General features: G+C 44.9%; 1 protein-coding gene across 9 annotated transcripts in view; it reads right to left on the bottom strand.

Annotated features, from left to right (window-relative positions):
* The window catches only part of ZNF532 (zinc finger protein 532), a 53,207-nt gene that overhangs the window by 17,746 nt on the left and 16,748 nt on the right, over positions 1–18,713 (bottom strand). For all 9 annotated transcript variants that reach the window (XM_033164048.1, XM_033164047.1, XM_033164053.1 and 6 more), the window contains one exon: positions 10,604–12,970. In XM_033164048.1, the coding sequence (XP_033019939.1) occupies positions 10,604–12,943 (2,340 nt within the window). In that variant the 5' untranslated portion in view covers positions 12,944–12,970. The remainder of the gene's footprint in view (positions 1–10,603; positions 12,971–18,713) is intronic.

Raw genomic sequence — 18,713 nt, 5'->3', positions numbered from 1 at the left:
ATATCCGACATTCTGCAACTACCGAGCATGCTCAGTCTTCACTGGAAGGGGGGGGGGTGTCTACCAAAATCCATATACCTGCAAACCTCAGGAATCCCATTACAACGCTGCAACCTTCCTCTCTTGTTCCCTAGTGGCCTCATTTTGTTTCCAATCCCGTCGGCACTTAACCACCTGAGTTCGCAATTATGAGGTTCTGCAGTTCTGGACTGAACCACTTCAGACCTTCAGGAGTCAAATTTTGGAAGGCACCACCAACTGGGGGTGGGAGTTTGAGGGAGGGAATATGCCTTATATGCAACGAACTAGCATTCGAAGAGACATGCACCACACATTTCTCTCAGATATTCTAGTTCGTTATTACATGCAGGGATTGAGGCAGTATTCAACAATACAAGCCCTGCCCCACCTGTGGCCTAAAGTAGTGCAAACCAGAATGTTAGCATTTTGCATGTGCTTGGGCTTTTCAGTTTGGAAAGAAGAGATAAATGAGGTTCTGCAGTTAATCCATGGGTAACCTAGCAACCTGGAATGGGTTTCACGCAGCTCCACAAGTACAATTTGCCACAGAAGCTAGCTATTTATTTATTTGTTTTTTTAAAAAGAGAGATTTCTAGCTCGTTTGGAATTCTAACCAATTCATAAATCACACAAGATGTGTACGAGCTCAGATTTAAGTGTGTGCCCTGCCAGTGACAATTTGCATCTATATACGCACATCCCGATCTACATTACACCGAATTGGCCAGATGTGCCTTTTGCTGGGAATGGGGATGTGCATCAGCAACTGAATCAACCCAGTTCTTTTGCTGGGATCTGAGCCAATATTTTATTTTGCTTCTTGCTTTCCCCACCCTAAAGCTGAACATGCACTAAAGATCTGCAAATTCTCTTTCTTTCAGAAATGTTTCCTTGCTGAATTTTACATTTAAAATATAATTTTGTGTGTGTGTGTGTGTGTGTGTGTGTGTGTTAGTGGTTCTGCTTTCGTATCAATGAATAGCAAACCAACAAACAAATAAGAAAAGTAAACTAGAGGTAATATTAACATTTTGAGCTTACAAAGAAGCATTACACAGTTTATGACCAATTCTGTATTTCCAAAAGTGGTATTGCTTGATTTTAAAAGCTACTACCAATATATAAGAGATAAGCCCCAAAGGGTGGCAAATAGTACTTTTACAAATAAACTTCACTCCTGCAACCCATTCAGGTTGTTTTGTTCATTTTGCTGCTCTCCCCTTCCTCAAAATTTGTAACAGTGTTCGTACATTCAGAGTGATGGCAGACAGCATGGCCCTTGCTCTGATTTGGCTTTCTAGCTTTTATTAAGATTAGCAACTATTGTTACATAGGATTTCTAGAAGGAAAAACGGGGGCTAGTTTACAGTCTACTGGTGATGAACGTCTTGCAAAATAGGCTCCGCTATCTCACATGCTGGCTCGTTTAAGAGGTCTTAGAAGTTCAAATCATAATCCAGCTCCACTGCAGAGACTTCATCTTCCACAGCCTCTTAATCCCCTGGTAAATTTCCATTCTAAACAGGAGCAGCTAGCTAGCCAGCTTTGGAAATGCCTAGATACTCACTGTAGGGACCAACTCTTGCTTTGATGACAGTTTGCAATAGAGCCAGGAAAGGGTTGGGGAAGACTTTTTTTTCCAGCTGGGGTTGATTCTTCTACTTTAGAAAGCAAGGTGGCAAAAGTATATTCAGGACAGAAACATACACATTTTCTCTTAGCCTTTCTACTTCCAAAGCAAGCTGCTCTTCAGACTTGGGAATCTTGGCAACAGAAAGGCACAAAAAGGCAGCCCAAATTCTTGAGCCCCCAAACCCCAAGAGTAAACCCTAAATAAAAGTATGCAGTCAATTCCAGAAAGCAGTTAATGTTTATTGTCAACAGTATATCTAGAATCACAGGCTGCCCCATAAACCAAAACTTATTCAATGCAAATATAACAACACACACACACACACACACACACACACACACTGTCTCAATAGTCCAGAAAAAGAGAGTAATATACTGTGCATGGATCCAAACAATCCACAAGAGAATGATCTGACTAAAAGTCCTGACCAACACGAGCTCTGGATAATTAATTGAATATTTTTTGAAAATACACACACACACACACAAATCTACCTTATACGCAGGGATGGGTGAAATCTATGAATTTCTGTTTCCCTTGGTTTATTGTTTTTCCAATCTTAATTTCAGTTCTCTACATACTCATATCAGTTTGCAATGTATTTGTTTGTTTTAATTCATCGACATTTTGGTGTGAATTTTGCCTAATATACACATTTTTTGCAGATAATTTTCCCCAAATATACAGCAATTCACTTTTGTATGTTATTTTCACTAATATAGGCATTTGCGTGCACAATTAAACCCGGTATACACATCTATCTAAACATTACTTGGCTGGAGAACTGCAGAGCAAAATTTGGAGAGTGTAGATTTCAAAGGATAGCAGCATTCCAGTTATTTTATTGGTTTCAGAAGTGCAAATCAGGTAACTTAGCTTTTAAATGTGAAATGAATCATATTTCTCTCCCATCACTACTCATGGGTAGATATATCTTGGCTCAGGAGATGAGGCAAAGGCTGTTTACTAGAACCTCCCTCTCTGTAACTGTATGAGTAAACTTGATGTAAAATATGGATTTCTCACTGATGAACTGCAGATCTAGTTACCATGCCAGTCTGGTGTGTTAACTGCAGTTTCACCAGCTGAAGCACAGTGTCAGGAAACTTCCCTCCCCGTGGCTGGTAGGATCGCAGGAGCGTCTGCGGTATAGAGAACCCCAGAAGCTGATTACCAGTTCGTCCTCCCCCTCAAGCACCAGAAGCGACCATTCCTCCAGTGGGGAGGGGGAGTCAGAGGCAGGAAGGCGGTGCAGGGGCTCTGAGAGGATCGCGGAGCCTCAGCACCGAGGGAAAAGCGGGGAACGGGGTCAGGTTTCCACGCTCCGAAGGGGTAGACAGGAAGGACGTGGAAGGGGGAGGCGGGGGTTCAGAATCCCGCGCCTCTTTTGCTGGACAAAGGACAGGAAGGGGTCATTCCTGGACTCTGCAGAGGGATGAGATGGACGTTTGATCTTTTGCTCCACTGTACATAGCTGTGCACAATAAATAACTTAGTTTTTAGAAGTTCTGCGTCTGGCGCTTTACTCATGAGCAACCACTAAACGTCCTTACACACAGTCATGCTAATTGGTTATGCTTGTTCATCAGTGATTTTAGCTACATCATTCTCCTGAAGATTGTTTGGACACATAGCTCAGTTGGTAGAGAATGAGACTCTTAATCTCAGGGTTATGGGTTCAAGCCCCATGTTGATTACTGCGTTGCAGGGGGTTGGACTAGATGATCCTCATGGTCCCTTCCAACTCCAGGATTCTATGATATACATTATCTTGTTTTTGAATTAACTTTTTGTTGTTTTTTATGCATTTCATGTAAAATGTTGTTGCTCTTTGACCTAGAGAGATCTATCTATTCAATTAAGTTGTTTATGTCCTGCTTTTCCAATCTCACTGTGCGCTAAGTCTCAGGTTCTGCTGGCACAAGGATTTATCTTTGCACAACATAATTACTCTCTCCTTCCCCTCTGCACCCCCTAAATTTGTTCTCAGGGTACTCCCACCCCTCTAGAACAGATCTGGGGACAGCGTGTGGCACCCAGGGTAGGTGTGTGTGTCTTTGTACTAGGGTTAATCCTTGCAGTAGCACAAAAGTTAGTCAAATACCGCAATATCAAAATCAAATGAAGTGCTGAAATACTCTTGGCCGCAAAAACCAGCACTGCCACCAGTTGTGGAGATGATTCCCCTCAGAAGCACAGCTGGCCCTGGCATTGCTCTGTCCTCAATGCCACCTCTTCTTCCAGGCTTTTGGTGGTGCACAAGGAGCCAAGAAAGAAGGCCTATGGGCCCTGGTATTCAGAAGGAGCAGACAGAACAATTCTATTGAAGGTTTTTCTGTTGATTGTATAAAGTTACTGTTACGGTGTACATTTTACGTGGAAGGTGTAACCTGCCCTGGGAGTGCTTCTTGATGGAGAGGTGGCATGAAAAGGAAGAAAGCAAACATCACAAAACAACTTCTGGAATAAAAATGTTTTCAAGCACCATATAAAAATGGGACAGAAGGAAGGCTTGCAGTATCTATGAGAGGGCAGATTTCCACAACTGTAGCACCACCACAAAGAAGGCACTGTCCCAGTTGCTCATCAATCAGGTATTTGCTAATCACAGACTAAAAATCCCAGGCAGTTTTCTATGTCCGTAAGCTTGGGATCAAGTTATTCTCTAACTGTAGCACTTAACTTAGGTAAGAGACATTTCCGATTTTATTTCAGTGCCTCCTTAAAACCTACTTATTTGACTGTGCTTTTGCAAATATCTAATTCCGGTTTTAGTCCTGCTTGGTGCAGCCGAATTTTATACTGTGTATGATACTGCCTGGTGTGTGTGATTTTTAAATAGGTATCCTTCCTCAAGGGGAAAGGCAGCCCAGAAATGTTTTAAATGAAATAAAATGAACAAATATTACTAGCACCATAACCTGAGCTCAGAACCCAAACAGAAAACAGCAGATCTAGCTAGTACAACTCACAAACCCTTTCCCACAAACTTTTACAATACTGGGTGAATGCACATCCCTTCTTCTGGAGAATATGGGTCATGAGGGAGCCTTTCAGGGAAGGTACCGGTATTTATCCCCTCTCTCTGACTGACGCATAATCTATGATCTCCTGGAAAGGTGAGAGCAGTAACCTTCTGCAACACCACAGGAGGACTCAAACTGTGCAGAGGTGCAAGGGTACAGATGCCATCCCCACTTCCAAGATCTGTATGCAACACCATCCTGCCCCCTCCTCTTCCAGTCTTTCTTTGCACGGAGCACAAAAAGCTCCAGGGAAATTCTAACTCATTCATGTGGCCACAGACAGAATCCTCCAAACGATCACCCAGATGAAAGGGGCGATTTCAACTACCTATATACTTGAGTATAAGCCTAGTTTTTCAGCACATTTTTTGTGCTGAAAAAGCTGCCCTCGGCTTATACTTGAGTGTGGCGGGCGGTGGGGGCGGTGAGAAAGAAGCCCTTTCTCTCCGCTCGTGCCGCCACCCGCTCTCCCCAGTCAACCATTCCTTAAGAAGCATACAAGAACAGCGGTTCTTTACTCTCCCCAGGCAGCTTGTTCCATTCCTGAACTGCTCACATAAATGCAAACTTGGCAAAGGAGGAAGAGGAAGGAGCAGCCCAAAGGGCTGCTTTCGGGCTGCTCGTTCCTCCTCCTCCTCCACAGCAGCAAAGGTGAATCGGCTTATACTTGAGTCAATAAGCTTTCCCAGGTTTTTGTAGGAAAATTAGGTGCCTCGGTTTATATTTGGGTCGGCTTATACTCGGGTATATACGGTACATTTAGCTAAACACTGTGAGATTTCCACTGCCAACTGTTATGGGCAACACATCAAGGTACTATCAGGAGAAAGGGAGGTGGGGTTTCATGGGGGTGAAGCCAGTGCACATGGCCCCACACCCCAATCACAAAATGTGAGCCTTCACAAATTCCTCTGAATGCTTGAACAGGGCTTGTGAGAACACTGCTGCAAACCACTGCTCCAAAACCAGTACAGTCGTACTTTGGTTCTCGAACGTCTTGGTACTCGTACGTTTCAGCTCCCGAACGCCGAAAACCCAGATGTAAGTGGTTTTCCGGTTTTCAAATGTTCTTTGGAATGTGGAGTTAACCAGGGCTATTGACTGTCTGGCTCCGAAGCGCCCTCTCCGATTGCATGGAGCCTGGACAGCCCCATGGTTTTCCCTGGAGCTGAGGGCGATGAAACAGTCGCTGAGACGGCTAGTGCGCCAGTGGTGGAAAACTCATTCTGAATCAGACCGGACACAGGCTAGAGCTCAACTTTGAGCCTACCAAGTGGCAATGGTGATGGCGAAGAGGACCTTCTTCACCGTTTCTGTTGCATCTGCAGAAAACAGCAGCAGGAGACTCTTCCAGGTGGTTCGCAATCTATCAGAACCACCTTCATCACCAGGGCTTGGTAGGGACCCCAAGATCTCCTGCAATGCTTTTGCAAAGTTTTTTGCAGATAGTCACTCAGATTTGGAAGGAGGTAGACTCCACCGTGGGAGCAGGGCCGGGGCAGGAGAGTGCTAGAGCTCTGTCTAGTCATGTTTCATGGGATCAATTCCAATCTGTTACCTCCAAGGATGTGGACAGGCTGCTTGGACAAGTGAAACCGACCACCTGTCTTATTGATCCTTGCCCATCCTGGCTAATAAAAGCGAGCCGGGAAGGGCTGGGCGATGGGCTTTGCGGGGTGGTGAATGCTTCCCTCTGCGAGGGAGTCCACTGAAAGAGGTGGTCATTAAACTGCTTCTTAAAAAAACATCTTTAGACGCGGCCAATATGGCCAACTATCTCCCAGTCTCAAATCTACCATTATTGGGCAAGGTGATTGAGTGGGTGGTTGTTGAACAACTCCAAGCACGCCTGGAGGATGTGGACCATTTGGATCCCTTCCAATTGGGATTCAGGCCTCATCATGGGACTGAAACTGCCTTGGTCGCGTTGGTCAATGATCTCCGGCAGGCTGGGGACAAAGGTGAGAGCTGTTTCCTAGTTCTGCTGGATCTCTCAGCGGCCTTTGACACCATTGACCATAACATCCTTCTGGACCGTCTAGAGGGGTTGGGAGCTGGGGGCACTGTTATACAGTGGCTCCGCTCCTTCCTCCTGGGCTGTGTTCAGAAAGTAGTGGTGGGGGATGAGTGTTCAGACCCCTGGGTTCTCACTTGTGGGGTGCCTCAGGGTTCCGTCCTCTCCCCCATGCTTTTTAATATCTATATCAAGCCGCTGGGAGAGATCATCAGGGGGTTTGGCCTGGGTGTTCATCAGTATGCGGATGATACCCAGCTCTACCTCTCTTTCAAATCAGAACCAGTGAAGGTCCTGTGTGAGTGCCTGGAGGCGGTTGGAGGATGGATGGCGGCTAACAGATTGAGGTTGAATCCTGACAATACAGAAGTACTGTTTTGGGGGGACAGGGGACCGACGGGTGTGGGGGACTCCCTGGTCCTGAATGGGGTAACTGTGCCCCTGAAGGACCAGGTGTGCAGCCTGGAAGTCATTTTGGACTCACAGCTATCCATGGAGGTGCAGGTTAATTCTGTGTCCAGGGCAGCTGTCTACGAGCTCCATCTGGTATGCAGGCTGAGACCCTACCTGCCCACAGACTGTCTCGCCAGAGTGGTGCATGCTCTGGTTACCTCCCACTTGGACTACTGCAATGCGCTCTACGTGGGTCTACCTTTGAAGGTGACCCGGAAACTGCAATTAATCCAGACTGGTGGCTGGGAGTGGCTGCCGGGACCACATAACACCGGTTCTGAGAGATCTACATTGGCTCCCAGTACGTTTCCGAGCACAATTCAAAGTGTTGGTGCTGACCTTTAAAACCCTAAACGGCCTCTGTCTCCACCCCCATCGTTCAGCCCAGACACTGAGATCCAGCGCCGAGGGACTTCTGGCGGTTCCCTCACTGTGAGAAGCAAAGCTACAGGGAACCAGACAGAGGGCCTTCTCAGTAGTGGTGCCCGTCCTGTGGAACGCCCTCCCATCAGAGGTCAAAGAGATAAACAACTACCTGACATTTAGAAAATACCTTAAGGCTGCCCTGTTTGGGAAGTTTTTAATCTGTGATATTTTAATGTATTTTAATATTTGTTGGAAGCCACCCAGAGTACAAATAAATAATAATAATAATAATAATAATAATAATAATAATAATAATAATTAGCCGAACGTCCAACGCAGCTTCCAAATGAGTGCAGGAAGCTCCTGCAGCCAATTGGAAGCTGCGCCTTGGTTTTTGAACAGTTCCGGGAGTTGAATGGACTCCCAGAATGGATTAAGTTTGACAACCAAGGTACCACTGTACTGAAACTGTGTGCGTCTTGGTGCCATTCTATAGGTTTCACTCCTCATTTCTCTTATTAGGCAAAGATCCTAAAGGTTTCCTTAGAGATGCCATCCCTCGCAGAGAGAGGAGGGAGGGTAGAATAACTATAGGACTGGGGGATAAACGTCAGGTCAAGTTGCACACACATGTTGAGAGGAACTGTGTTGTTTTATAAAGGACACTAGAAGAAATACCAAGTTTGGAAGCTTTTTAACCGTTTTTTATGGTGGGTGCCAGCAAGGTCTTATTGACTATAATATCTGCCACAGGCATGTACCTGAAGAGTGGAATCAGCCCTAAAGGATCATATGCGCAGAGTTTGGCATGGCCGCTAAAGTTACTTTCCCCAAACAACGGGCTGCTCCACTCTGCAGATAACAATGTTATACTGAGAAAAATGTGCAGGCAGGTTCATTCTATTCGGTTTGTCCTGAAAGCAGCTCTCTTCGCCTCTCCACACCCAAACAGCACAAGAGGGAATACTGAGGAACTATCCCTAAGAGAATTTCATTTCATTTCGCCCTGCACCAGAAAGGTGAGTGAATACAGGGACACCGGAAGTTCATGCTGGCTCACACATCTAAACTCTCTGCACCCCTTCTATCCAATAGTACACAGCCTTTTCTGCCTCAAGGCTTCTTTCGTCTAAATTTTACTTGAGCAGTTAAAATATTTGTCAAAACTCCATGGCATCACAGCTCGACCAATGCTTAGGAAGGACTTAGATATTAATACGTAATAGCTGGCCTGTTTTAGCTCGATTGGTTCTTTTTTAAAAAAACTTCCTAACCTTTTTTGTAAAACTATATTTTTGGGGAAAGACCATGCCTGTGCTTTACTTTTGATACTTCGCTATGTATCTTTGCAGCTGCAGTAAAATACACAGACCACACTTGGGAACAACGAGAAATCTTTAACGGCCAATAACTACAGTCAAACCTCGGCTCCCAAACGGCTCCGTTTTGGAACGTTTCGGCTCCCGAGCGGCGAAAACCTGGAAGTAAATGCTCCATTTTTTTAGAACGTTTTTCGGAAGCCGAACGTCCGACGCAGCTTCCGCTAAGTGCAGGAAGCTCTTGCAACCAACCGGAAGCCACGACTCAGTTGTTGAACGTTTCGGAAGCCGAATGGTCTTCCGGAACAGATTACGTTCGACAACCAAGGTTTGACTGTATATGAAAAGCAGTGTTAAGCACACAGGCTACCATGGAGAAGAAAATGAGACCTATTAATCGCCACTTTTCAGTGGTATTTTTGATACAGGCTTGCAAACAATGATGGGCATGTTTTTCCATGGACTTCACACATTAACAGAGCTCAGAAGGCAAGCGCCCAATAGGGTAAGGAAACTTCATGCAGCAAATTTAACTACCGGGGGGGACGGGGACAAAGCAAAGGTTGTGTCTGTCAACTGGCAAATTATTAAAGGGGTAGCAACTCAACAAAATCCATTGTACATAAGGATGTACATGAACCTTCCAATTTCACTTTCTCATTTTCCAGTCCTAATTGCAGTTCTCCACATCAGTTTGCAAAATGTCTGTCTGTGTGTATATATGCACACATATACATACACCTATGTCCAGCATCTTAGTGTGCATTCCTCTAAATAGCCACATTTCTGTATACAATTCTATGTGACACACGATTTTGGCAAAGTAATTTGCAAATATTTTATAGGTGTTCTATATGTACATCTTAGGCACAATTTAGCCTAGTTTATTTTTGTATACATAACTTGGCCGAAGAACCAAAATGCAAAATTTGGATAACTGTCTTTTGTTTCTGATACCATTTTGGAAAATGCAAATTAAGTTGATTTTTTGGGGGGGGGGGGCTGATGAAACCCAACACAATCCGGAGTCTTTTCCAGATGCCTCCAGATTATTTTCTGGAGCAGATCATTATAGATACAGATCATGTGTGCGCGCATGTCCGTGCATGTGCACACTCATGCTAGAAAAACAAAGCCTGTATGAGAGTGCTACATGCAGAAAGACATATGGACTGAAACTTTTCTATCAGGAACCATGCTGCTTCCAGACCCCAGAAAAGTAACACACCAGTAACCTCAATGGCCTCCTGCACAGTTGAGCATTTAGCCGGAACCCTTGAAATTTGATGGGGAGCTCTCCAACAGCATGCAGAAAACTGTTTCATAGCAGTCTTCCCCAACTTGGTGCCTTCCAAATTTGGACTATAACTCCCATCCCACCACAGGCTATGCTGGCTGGAGCTGATGGGAGTTATAGTCCAAGAACTTCTGAAGGCGCCAGGCTGTGGAACCCTTAATAGTTGAAATACTTTGCCTCGTTGTTATGTTTAAGTAGCTTAAAGACTACTTAGGAATTCTTACGAGCACTTTTCTTCTCAAAAAAGCCGTTTTTTGCTACCCAACGATTCCTCCTTCCAGCCCACTTTAAATTTACTTTTCTCAATCTTTTGCCACTTAAAAAAATAAAAGTTATGACCAAAAAGAACAAAACGATGCAAAGGAAAACACACATTTATGAAGAAGTGGGGGGGGGGGGGGGAAGAGAAGAGCACATCTCAATCTCCTTTGCATAGTACCAGGAACATTGGAATTTAAATATAAGATACTGTACTTGTCCGCTTGAGTCTGCAGCCTGCTGGAAGTGCGTTGCTAGAGACGTCTCGTCCTGGAAAACTTCGTTGCACTCCAGACACTTCAAGCTATGCCTGCATAGCTTTGGCGAGTCTTCGTCCAGGGGCATGGCTGGAGGGACAGGCGTGCTTGCAGGAGCCGATATGACCGCTCCGGTGATGTTGGACTGTATCTTGGCAACAGTATGGGCGCCCATCCCGATGGAACTTTGAAGGACGGACGATGCGACGGAACTGTTGCTCGTCGGAGAAGCTATCATTTGGTCCGCCGGGACGGGTTTCAAAATCAAGTGGGAGCACTGCATCACCACCCCTTTCTCTTTATGCCCACGGGCGTGGGAGAGGAGGCTGCACTTGTTGTAGAATACAAGGTTCTTTGTGCAGTGGTTGCAGGTGACCTCGATCCGCACGCTCCTCCGGTCGTAGTGCTGCGTCAGGCTCCTTTCGAGGGCGAAGGAGTCTCCGCACTCCAAACACTTGTAGCCACGCGGGGGCAAAGCGATGCCCGCGTTGGCGGGGGGGCTGAGGTTCGGGACGTAAACAGGGACGGGGTTAACACTGCTGAGCACCTTGTTGAACGCTTCGACCACGGAGCTCTGCAAAGAGGACACCACCTGGACTCGAGACACCTTCTTCGAAGGCTGCGAAGCCGCCGCAGAGATTATTGCCTGCTTGATCTGCTGCTGAGGTTTGGTGAGCACCTGGCGGAGTTCGGAGGTGGCCTGAGCGCTTTGAGGCAGTAGGTTAAGGTTGGCAAGATGGACTGTCTTTGGCACGAGTTTTGCGCTGGCAAGGCTAGACGCTGGCACCACCACAGTCTGCTGCTGTATGGCGTTGGCCGCTTTGATAATGGCACTGCTGGCACTCTGCACCGAAGCAGCAGATATCACGGTGGCTTTCACCGTCGTGTTGTTCGCGAGCTTCAGGTTGATAACTTGGGATCCTGCTGTCTTAACAGCCGACACCGGAAGGAAAGCGGTAGCCACAGGTTTAATGGTGACCTGCTTCGGAGCGAGTTCTGCGGACGCAACGGCGTTGGTGACAACCGTTGACTGGAGGGGTGCCCGAGGGGGGGAAGAAAGGACTGCGGCAGAAGTTGGGGAGGAGAGCAGCGAAGTCATGGACGCCACCATGGAAGCGGTTTGTTCTGCTTTCCGACCGCCGTCCAAATCAACTTCTGGCAACACTCTCGTAACCGTCCTCTTGATTTCGCCAGACGACGTCTTGATGGTTTTGATGCGAACTTTCGGGATTGCTGGTGTCGAGCCTGCGGGTGACGGCGGAGACCCTTTGCTGCTGTTTTCGCTCGATACGCTCCTGGGACTGTCAGGTTGCTTAACGGAGGGTTTCTTAGCACAGTCAATGAGACTCTGAGATTCAGGTGATTTGTCAATGGCCCTAGGGCTTTCGTTCATATCTTTTGGCAAGGGAGAAGGCTCTCTTGAAGTAGACTGTGGGTCTTTAACAGGGTCTGTTGCTGCTTTTTTAGCGCTAAGTGCCGCGATGGCAGCAATACACGAGGAGAGTTTTGCTGATGACTTTGCTTTCGACTGTGAAACACTGGTGAGGTTTGCTTCCGCTTTCTCTGTGCCTGTTTTTCCATCAAGTACCCGGTTTTCATGTACCTTTTCGGGATTTTCTTTATGTAGCTTATCATCTATTTTTCTCGCTTTAAAGGGTTCATACATACCCAAAGGTGCAGAGTTTGTTTCTGAATCTCTTTTAACAAGTTTATTTTTATCGGCATTACTGGAACCTGCAACTCCAGGTTTCATCAGGTTTTCCCCTCCAAGTACCTTTAATTTCTCATAATCCTGCTGGGAGGCGGACCCCGTCAATACGTTCGCTCTGAAGTTCCCACGCATCTCTTCCTTATCAGGAGGGTCATCCACCTCAATTTTTTCATCATCGTCGAATTCTTCGGCACTTGAGATAGGGCTAAATTGGTTGAAGGTAGACTCTTTCAGTGTTGTTTCCGAAACGGAGCCTTCCTCTTTGTGAGATTTACAGTCTTCTTTATTGTAACCATCTAGAGTCGAAACAGTTAAAAACCCGTTATGCAAGCCATTGCCTGTAGAGGGGTGACCTTCCTTCTCCGCTCCTTCAGAGGAATCAATCGTCCGCACGTTTTTCACGATGACGCTGACGCCAACATCGGACGACGACGGTGCGTGAGAATCGTCATCAGCATGCACATTCTGCTTGATGTGGTTGTCGTGGTCATCGTGTCCTGACTCAATAGCAGCTTTAGGGTCAACCATATCTGGGATGTCAAATGCCGCAAGGAGGTCGTCAAAGTCCGGGGTCTTCATATCTCCCATGGTCACGTTAATGGCTTAGAAGCAAATCTACAAAATGAACAGAAATGTTTCCTATCAGTACTGTGATTTGCAACATGCAAAAATACCCTTACCAGTAGAAGCCCATTAAAGTTGTTTCGTTCTGCCAAGAAACTTACACAAACTTTCTGAAGGATCTCTAATTACTTTGAGGACTTGCAAGTAAGAGAACAATTTTGCTTTTAAAGCAAATTGCAAGGGAAACCTTTCTTCTCAAGGACCGCCTTTCCATGTGAACCTACCCGAACCCTGAGATCATCTTCTGATGCCCTCCTTAGTGTGACGCCTCCTTGAGAGGTCCGGAGGGTGGCAACACGAGAACGGGGCCTTCTCTGCAGTGGCTCCGTCTGTGGAATGCTCTCCTCAGGGAAGTTCGTCTGGCACCTTCATTACACACCTTTAGGCGCCAGGCAAAAATGTTCCTTTTTAATCAGGCCTTTGGTTGACCTGATCAACATCCCATACCCTTTTAAAATGTGGCTCTTTTTGGGGGGGTATTATTGGGTTATTGCTTTTATTTTAATTTTATATACTGTGATATTTTTATGTGAACTGCCCTGAGACCTCCGGGTATAGGGTGGTATATAAATTAAATTAAATTAAATTACCGTATTTTTTGCTCCATAAGATGCACTTTTTTCCTCCTAAAAATGACGGGGAAATATCTGTGCGTCTTATGGAGCGAAAGGTGGTCCCTGGGGCTTTGCTTTTCTCCCTTTCCAAAAAAGCTGCAAAACTTTTAGCTGATCCTAAAAAAAAAACCCAAAAAAACAGGTCTTTTCCCTTTGCAAAAAAAGCTGCAAAACTTTTAGCTGATCCTCAGAAAAACAGGGCTTTTCCCTTTGCAAAAAAAGCTGCAAAACTTTTAGCTGATCCTCAAAAAAACAGGGCTTTTAGAGGAGGAAAACCAGAAAAATATATATATTTTCTTGTTTCCTCCTCTAAAAACAAGGCGCGCCCTATGGTCCGGTGCGCCCTATGGAGCGAAAAATACGGTAAATTAATCTCTAGGGATAGGAGGCGAGCAAAGTATGTCAGTGCTAGATATTTACCAAAACTCCAGGGCAATTTCATCCACAAATGATCAGTATCTCAGTTATGATATCAGTACTGGATGTAGCATGGAAGAGAACAGGCAGAGAGGATCAAGAAAATCTTATGGAATTCCATCAAAACATTCCATTCACATTTTCCACCGAGTTTAGAGCATATATGGCATCATTAAAGTTCTAGTGGAACATGGGGAGCCTATCTTCCCTATGCTAAAAAAAAAGTTGTATCTGCCCAGCACCATACAGACTGATTTAATGCTGCCTCTTTGCTAGGAAGATTCAATATTTTAGGTGTGTTGACACTTTTATACAATCTTATTTAGGTTTGTGAAAATATTATTCATTCTAGATTTTGTTAATTTCATTACAGATACGAAGCACCCTTTTGTTTAGTTCTAGCTTTGTGATGGTCTGGTGATAAGGCAAAAATAAACAATTCTGAATCTGGTAATATGTGGGAATCAGTTTAATATCCAGGTAATATAAAGTTAGATTTGATATTTACTGGGGAAATTGCTTCTCTCTCTCCCCCCCCCCGGCACTTTGCAGGTGGGCAGTCTCAAAGCAGAGACCCTCCCCAGGGCTAGGGGGGAAAGTGAATTTTAACAGGAGGGACACACCTGCAGGTCTCCAGATAAATGGCAACTCATGCAAGAGAAAAATTCAAAAGGAAAACTCTTGATCAGGAAAAAAACAAAGAATGATGGGCAACACTTAATATATATATTAAAAAATGCATTCGATTTTCGGTTCAGAACACAGAAGGAAACATGACTGAATAGACATACATCTTCAAGAACAGCCAGGAATTCATTCACAGTGTCAGCCTTTATGCCTACAAGAAAAAAAAAGGGTGGAAACGATTTCACAGAAGTACCAAATCTTCCCCTTGCCGTTCCTTCTTGATGGATAGCCAAAAAAATATAGTGGGACATAAAAACATGATAGCCTACAGGGTGGAAATTCCAAGAAAACTCTTCCATGTACCTACAAACTGCGTTTCAGAACCAGCAGCCCAATTCGCCAGTGGCTTCATTCACACGTAATGCTGGCCATAAACGATGGTTATGCACACAGCTCAAGCACCTTGCCCTTTGCTCCTTTCTTATAAAGCGGGAGCAAACCACAGTGTCGTGTGCAAACCAGTGTTCGTAGTTTGCTCTTCTCAAGGCAAACCATGATTGGAAACCAAGGTCTGTTCTTGGCTTCCCTTCTAGGAAGGTAGGAGCAAAGCAAGGACTACTCAAGCTGCTTGCACAGACACCGAGCTTGTGGACAGGCTAGCTTCCTGTTCATGGATAGCGGCATGTCTGGAAGCAGTCAATGAAAGGCAAGAATTACAGAGTGGGCATGTTAACTCCAAATCTCGGGCCTCTGGGGTACAATGTCACTGTGACTGACAGGTAGACAACTCTGCCCACCTTTTAAGCTTGGCCCATGAGGGGTGGGAGATATAACTATCTCCCCATACCTGACCTATAATATCTGTCATTCCACATCCGTGCCTTTGACCTTTACGCAAGAGACAGCAGAGTCCTACTTTTCCATATTCAGCAGGTGCTGGCAGATAACCATCCATGTGGCTTATTCAAGGCTGAATTTAACCCTAGTGATACAGATCCCAGTTGAATCGGTATTCCTATTGACCCCCAGGGAGTGCCAGAGTACAAAGAGTGTTAAGAACTCTCTTACGGACGCCCAGGTACATCTATGTACAACTGTACTAATATGCCCACAATAGCCCCCCAAAAATATTCATGAGAAATCAAGAGGATTTAATAGAGAGCTAGAAAAAGCACAGGAACCAAAATCGAACAGGAAGTCAATGCTGGAGCCAATTCAACAACTCTAGAAATGCGGAGGCACAGAATGTAATTCTAATTCCAGTTTGGGTCTACAATGTTAATTTCACAGCCCCTCTGTACCGACCTAATGCAGTGATCCAATACCGAGCCGAATGAAAACCAACTGAGAGTGCCCTATAGTCACTTTTGATACAGTTGAAGCATCACAAGGAGGCTAGGATAAAGCAAAACAAAACAAAACAAAACAAAAAAACCCAGCTATGAAATCTCTTTATATTTATCATAAGTATGTAGTAAAATAAGCTGAATACCAAAGGCATTCAAATTGTCTGAAGTCATAATTCACATGGCAAAATAAAATGCTGGGATGACTAGCATTCACATACTAATGACTCAAAAGCCCTGTTAACATCAAACATGTCACTTTTTATCCACTTAAAGGTAAAGGTACCCCTGACCATTAGATCCAGTCATGGACGACTCTGGGATTGTCCGCAGACAGCTTCCAGGTCATGTGGCCAGCATGACTAAGCTGCTTCAGGAGAACCAGAGCAGCGCACAGAAATGCCGTTTACCTTCCTGCCGGAACGGTACCTATTTATCTACTTGCACTGGTGTGCTTTCAAACTGCTAGGTGGGCAGGAGCTGGGACTGAGCAACGGGAGCTCACCCCTCCGCGGGGATTCGAACCGCTGACCTTCTGATCAGCAAGCCCTAGGCTCAGTGGTTTAGACCACAGTGCCACCCGCGTCCACTTATTATCCCTATATCCAATTTCTAAATCTTTCCAATACAAACCTCCCCAAACCAAGGCACTTTCCTCCAAAAGTTCATGGGTTCTTATTTATTGCCTTTAAATTAGGCAAACTGCTGAGACCAGTCACTGATCTTGAAATACTGAAAAGATTTCGCTCAGCTGAGTTGCTGCAAATGGATATACATCTTATCTTCTTCAGAGATTATTGCAAAAACTAGATTATCATAATTACATTTGCTGAAGCATGAACTCAGTATAAGATGCACAAAATATTTTTTCTTTTTTTTAAAAAAAAAAACCTCCTCTATCAAATAAAATCCTTTTTAGCAGCCACAAGCTAGCCATTCCTGGAAGGGTTTTATTTTATTTTTTTATTTTAAAACAACAACCCCAAATTAAAATTCCATTAAAAGTTTTGCTCCACAGATTCCAAGATAATTTCAAGGGTGAAAGCCCTGAAGAGTTGGCTAAATAATTGAAGCATGGGGCTAGGCAAATGCCAAAAGTCGCATGGAGCTGGAACACTGTACACAGTATGGAGCTTTTTTAAAAATCACACCCTTTGGCTGGAAGTAAGTAACATTTCAATTGTCCCTAGTTGTGAGCAGTCCTAGATTTCTCCAAGGAAAGAGATTTAAAAACCCAGGAGCACAGGGTTCAGGGAATTCTGTCTTCTGGGACAACTGACAACTGTAGCATCCAAAAAGAAAACACAATATAGTTGTGTCTGACCCTGGGGTTGCGGTGCTCATCTCGCATTATTGGCCGAGGGAGCAGGAGTACATCTACCGGGTCACGTGGCCAGCAAGACTAAGCCACTTCTGGCGAAACCAGAGCAGCGCACGGAAACGCCGTTTACCTTCCCGCCGGAGGGGTACCTATTTATCTACTTGCACTTTGACGTTCTTTCAAACTGCTAGATGGGCAGGAGCAACAGGAACTCACCCCGTTGCGGGGATTCAAACCGCCAACCTTCTGATCAGCAAGCCCTAGGCTCTGTGGTTTAACCCACAGCACCAACTGCGTCCCATTCATAGTGGGGTAGAAGAGCTGAAAATAATGTCAATATATTTCACTCGATTCTGACCAAACTTAGCCTCCTAGAACACGATATACATTAGGAAGCTTAGTTTGGTCAGAACTGAGTAAACATTTCCAGAGTTAACACTAAATACATTACTTCTGGTAAAAGAGCCAACACAGCCACTAGAGGGCCATGAAAAATTTGTGACCCAGGCTTCTTAGGACTCCTCTACCCATGTACTAACTATCTGAAACCAAAGGGGCGCGCTGGTTGCCAGATGTGAGGTTTTTTTGCAACTCTCCTACCCCACAAGCAGGTGTATAATCTATAATTAAAATACACAATAAAACAATTCCACCAAAACGTTAAAAGCGTCCATAATTAAAACTTCATCAAGTCTTTTAAGCTGAGATCTTTCCCAGGACTGCATCTGTACTGGAATTATCTTTAAGATGTTTGTTGTTAATGTTTTGTCACTGGGCTCCTTTGGGAAGAAGGGCAAGACATAAATTTAATAAGTAAAATTGCAATGGAAGAAGCCGGTTAAAGAGCATTTAGAATACAGTAGTTAAAAGAGGAATTAAAACAATTCCAGGTCAGGAAGTTCCAAGTTCAGGGGAAAGCTGCATGTATCAGGAAAACATATCCTGGTGATTCCACCCCACCCCACCTCACCCGGCCATCTTGAATCTGATTTCTTGGTGAATCACTGAAAACAATCAAGCTCAGTAACACAACCAGGATTGATTCAGCTGACTTCCTGACATGTCAGGGGAGCTCTGTAAATCAGCCCATATAGTTTTGGGGGAGGCGGCAGGGGGCAGAGAAGGGGGAAATAGATTTTATCGAACAAGCATCCCTCTTCACCACCTTACAGAAGTACCATTGCTCTCCTCCAAAACCACAAGCCAGCCAGAGCTGATATCACACAAATGCATATTTTATGAAAACGATAAAAGCGAGCATTTAACTAGCATTTTCCTCCTTTTCTCTTCAGTCTCCATTTGCCCATCTCTGCAGCCAGTAATACGTTTGCTAATGGGTTGTGACAATAGAACACACCTACCTGTGGTGTTAAACAATGAGGAGGAAGAGCAACGCTCTTAAATTGCGC

This window comes from Lacerta agilis, chromosome 11, assembly GCF_009819535.1.
Source record: "Lacerta agilis isolate rLacAgi1 chromosome 11, rLacAgi1.pri, whole genome shotgun sequence".
Classification (NCBI taxonomy): Eukaryota; Metazoa; Chordata; class Lepidosauria; order Squamata; family Lacertidae; genus Lacerta; species Lacerta agilis.
This window is presented reverse-complemented; position numbering and strand designations above follow the sequence as displayed.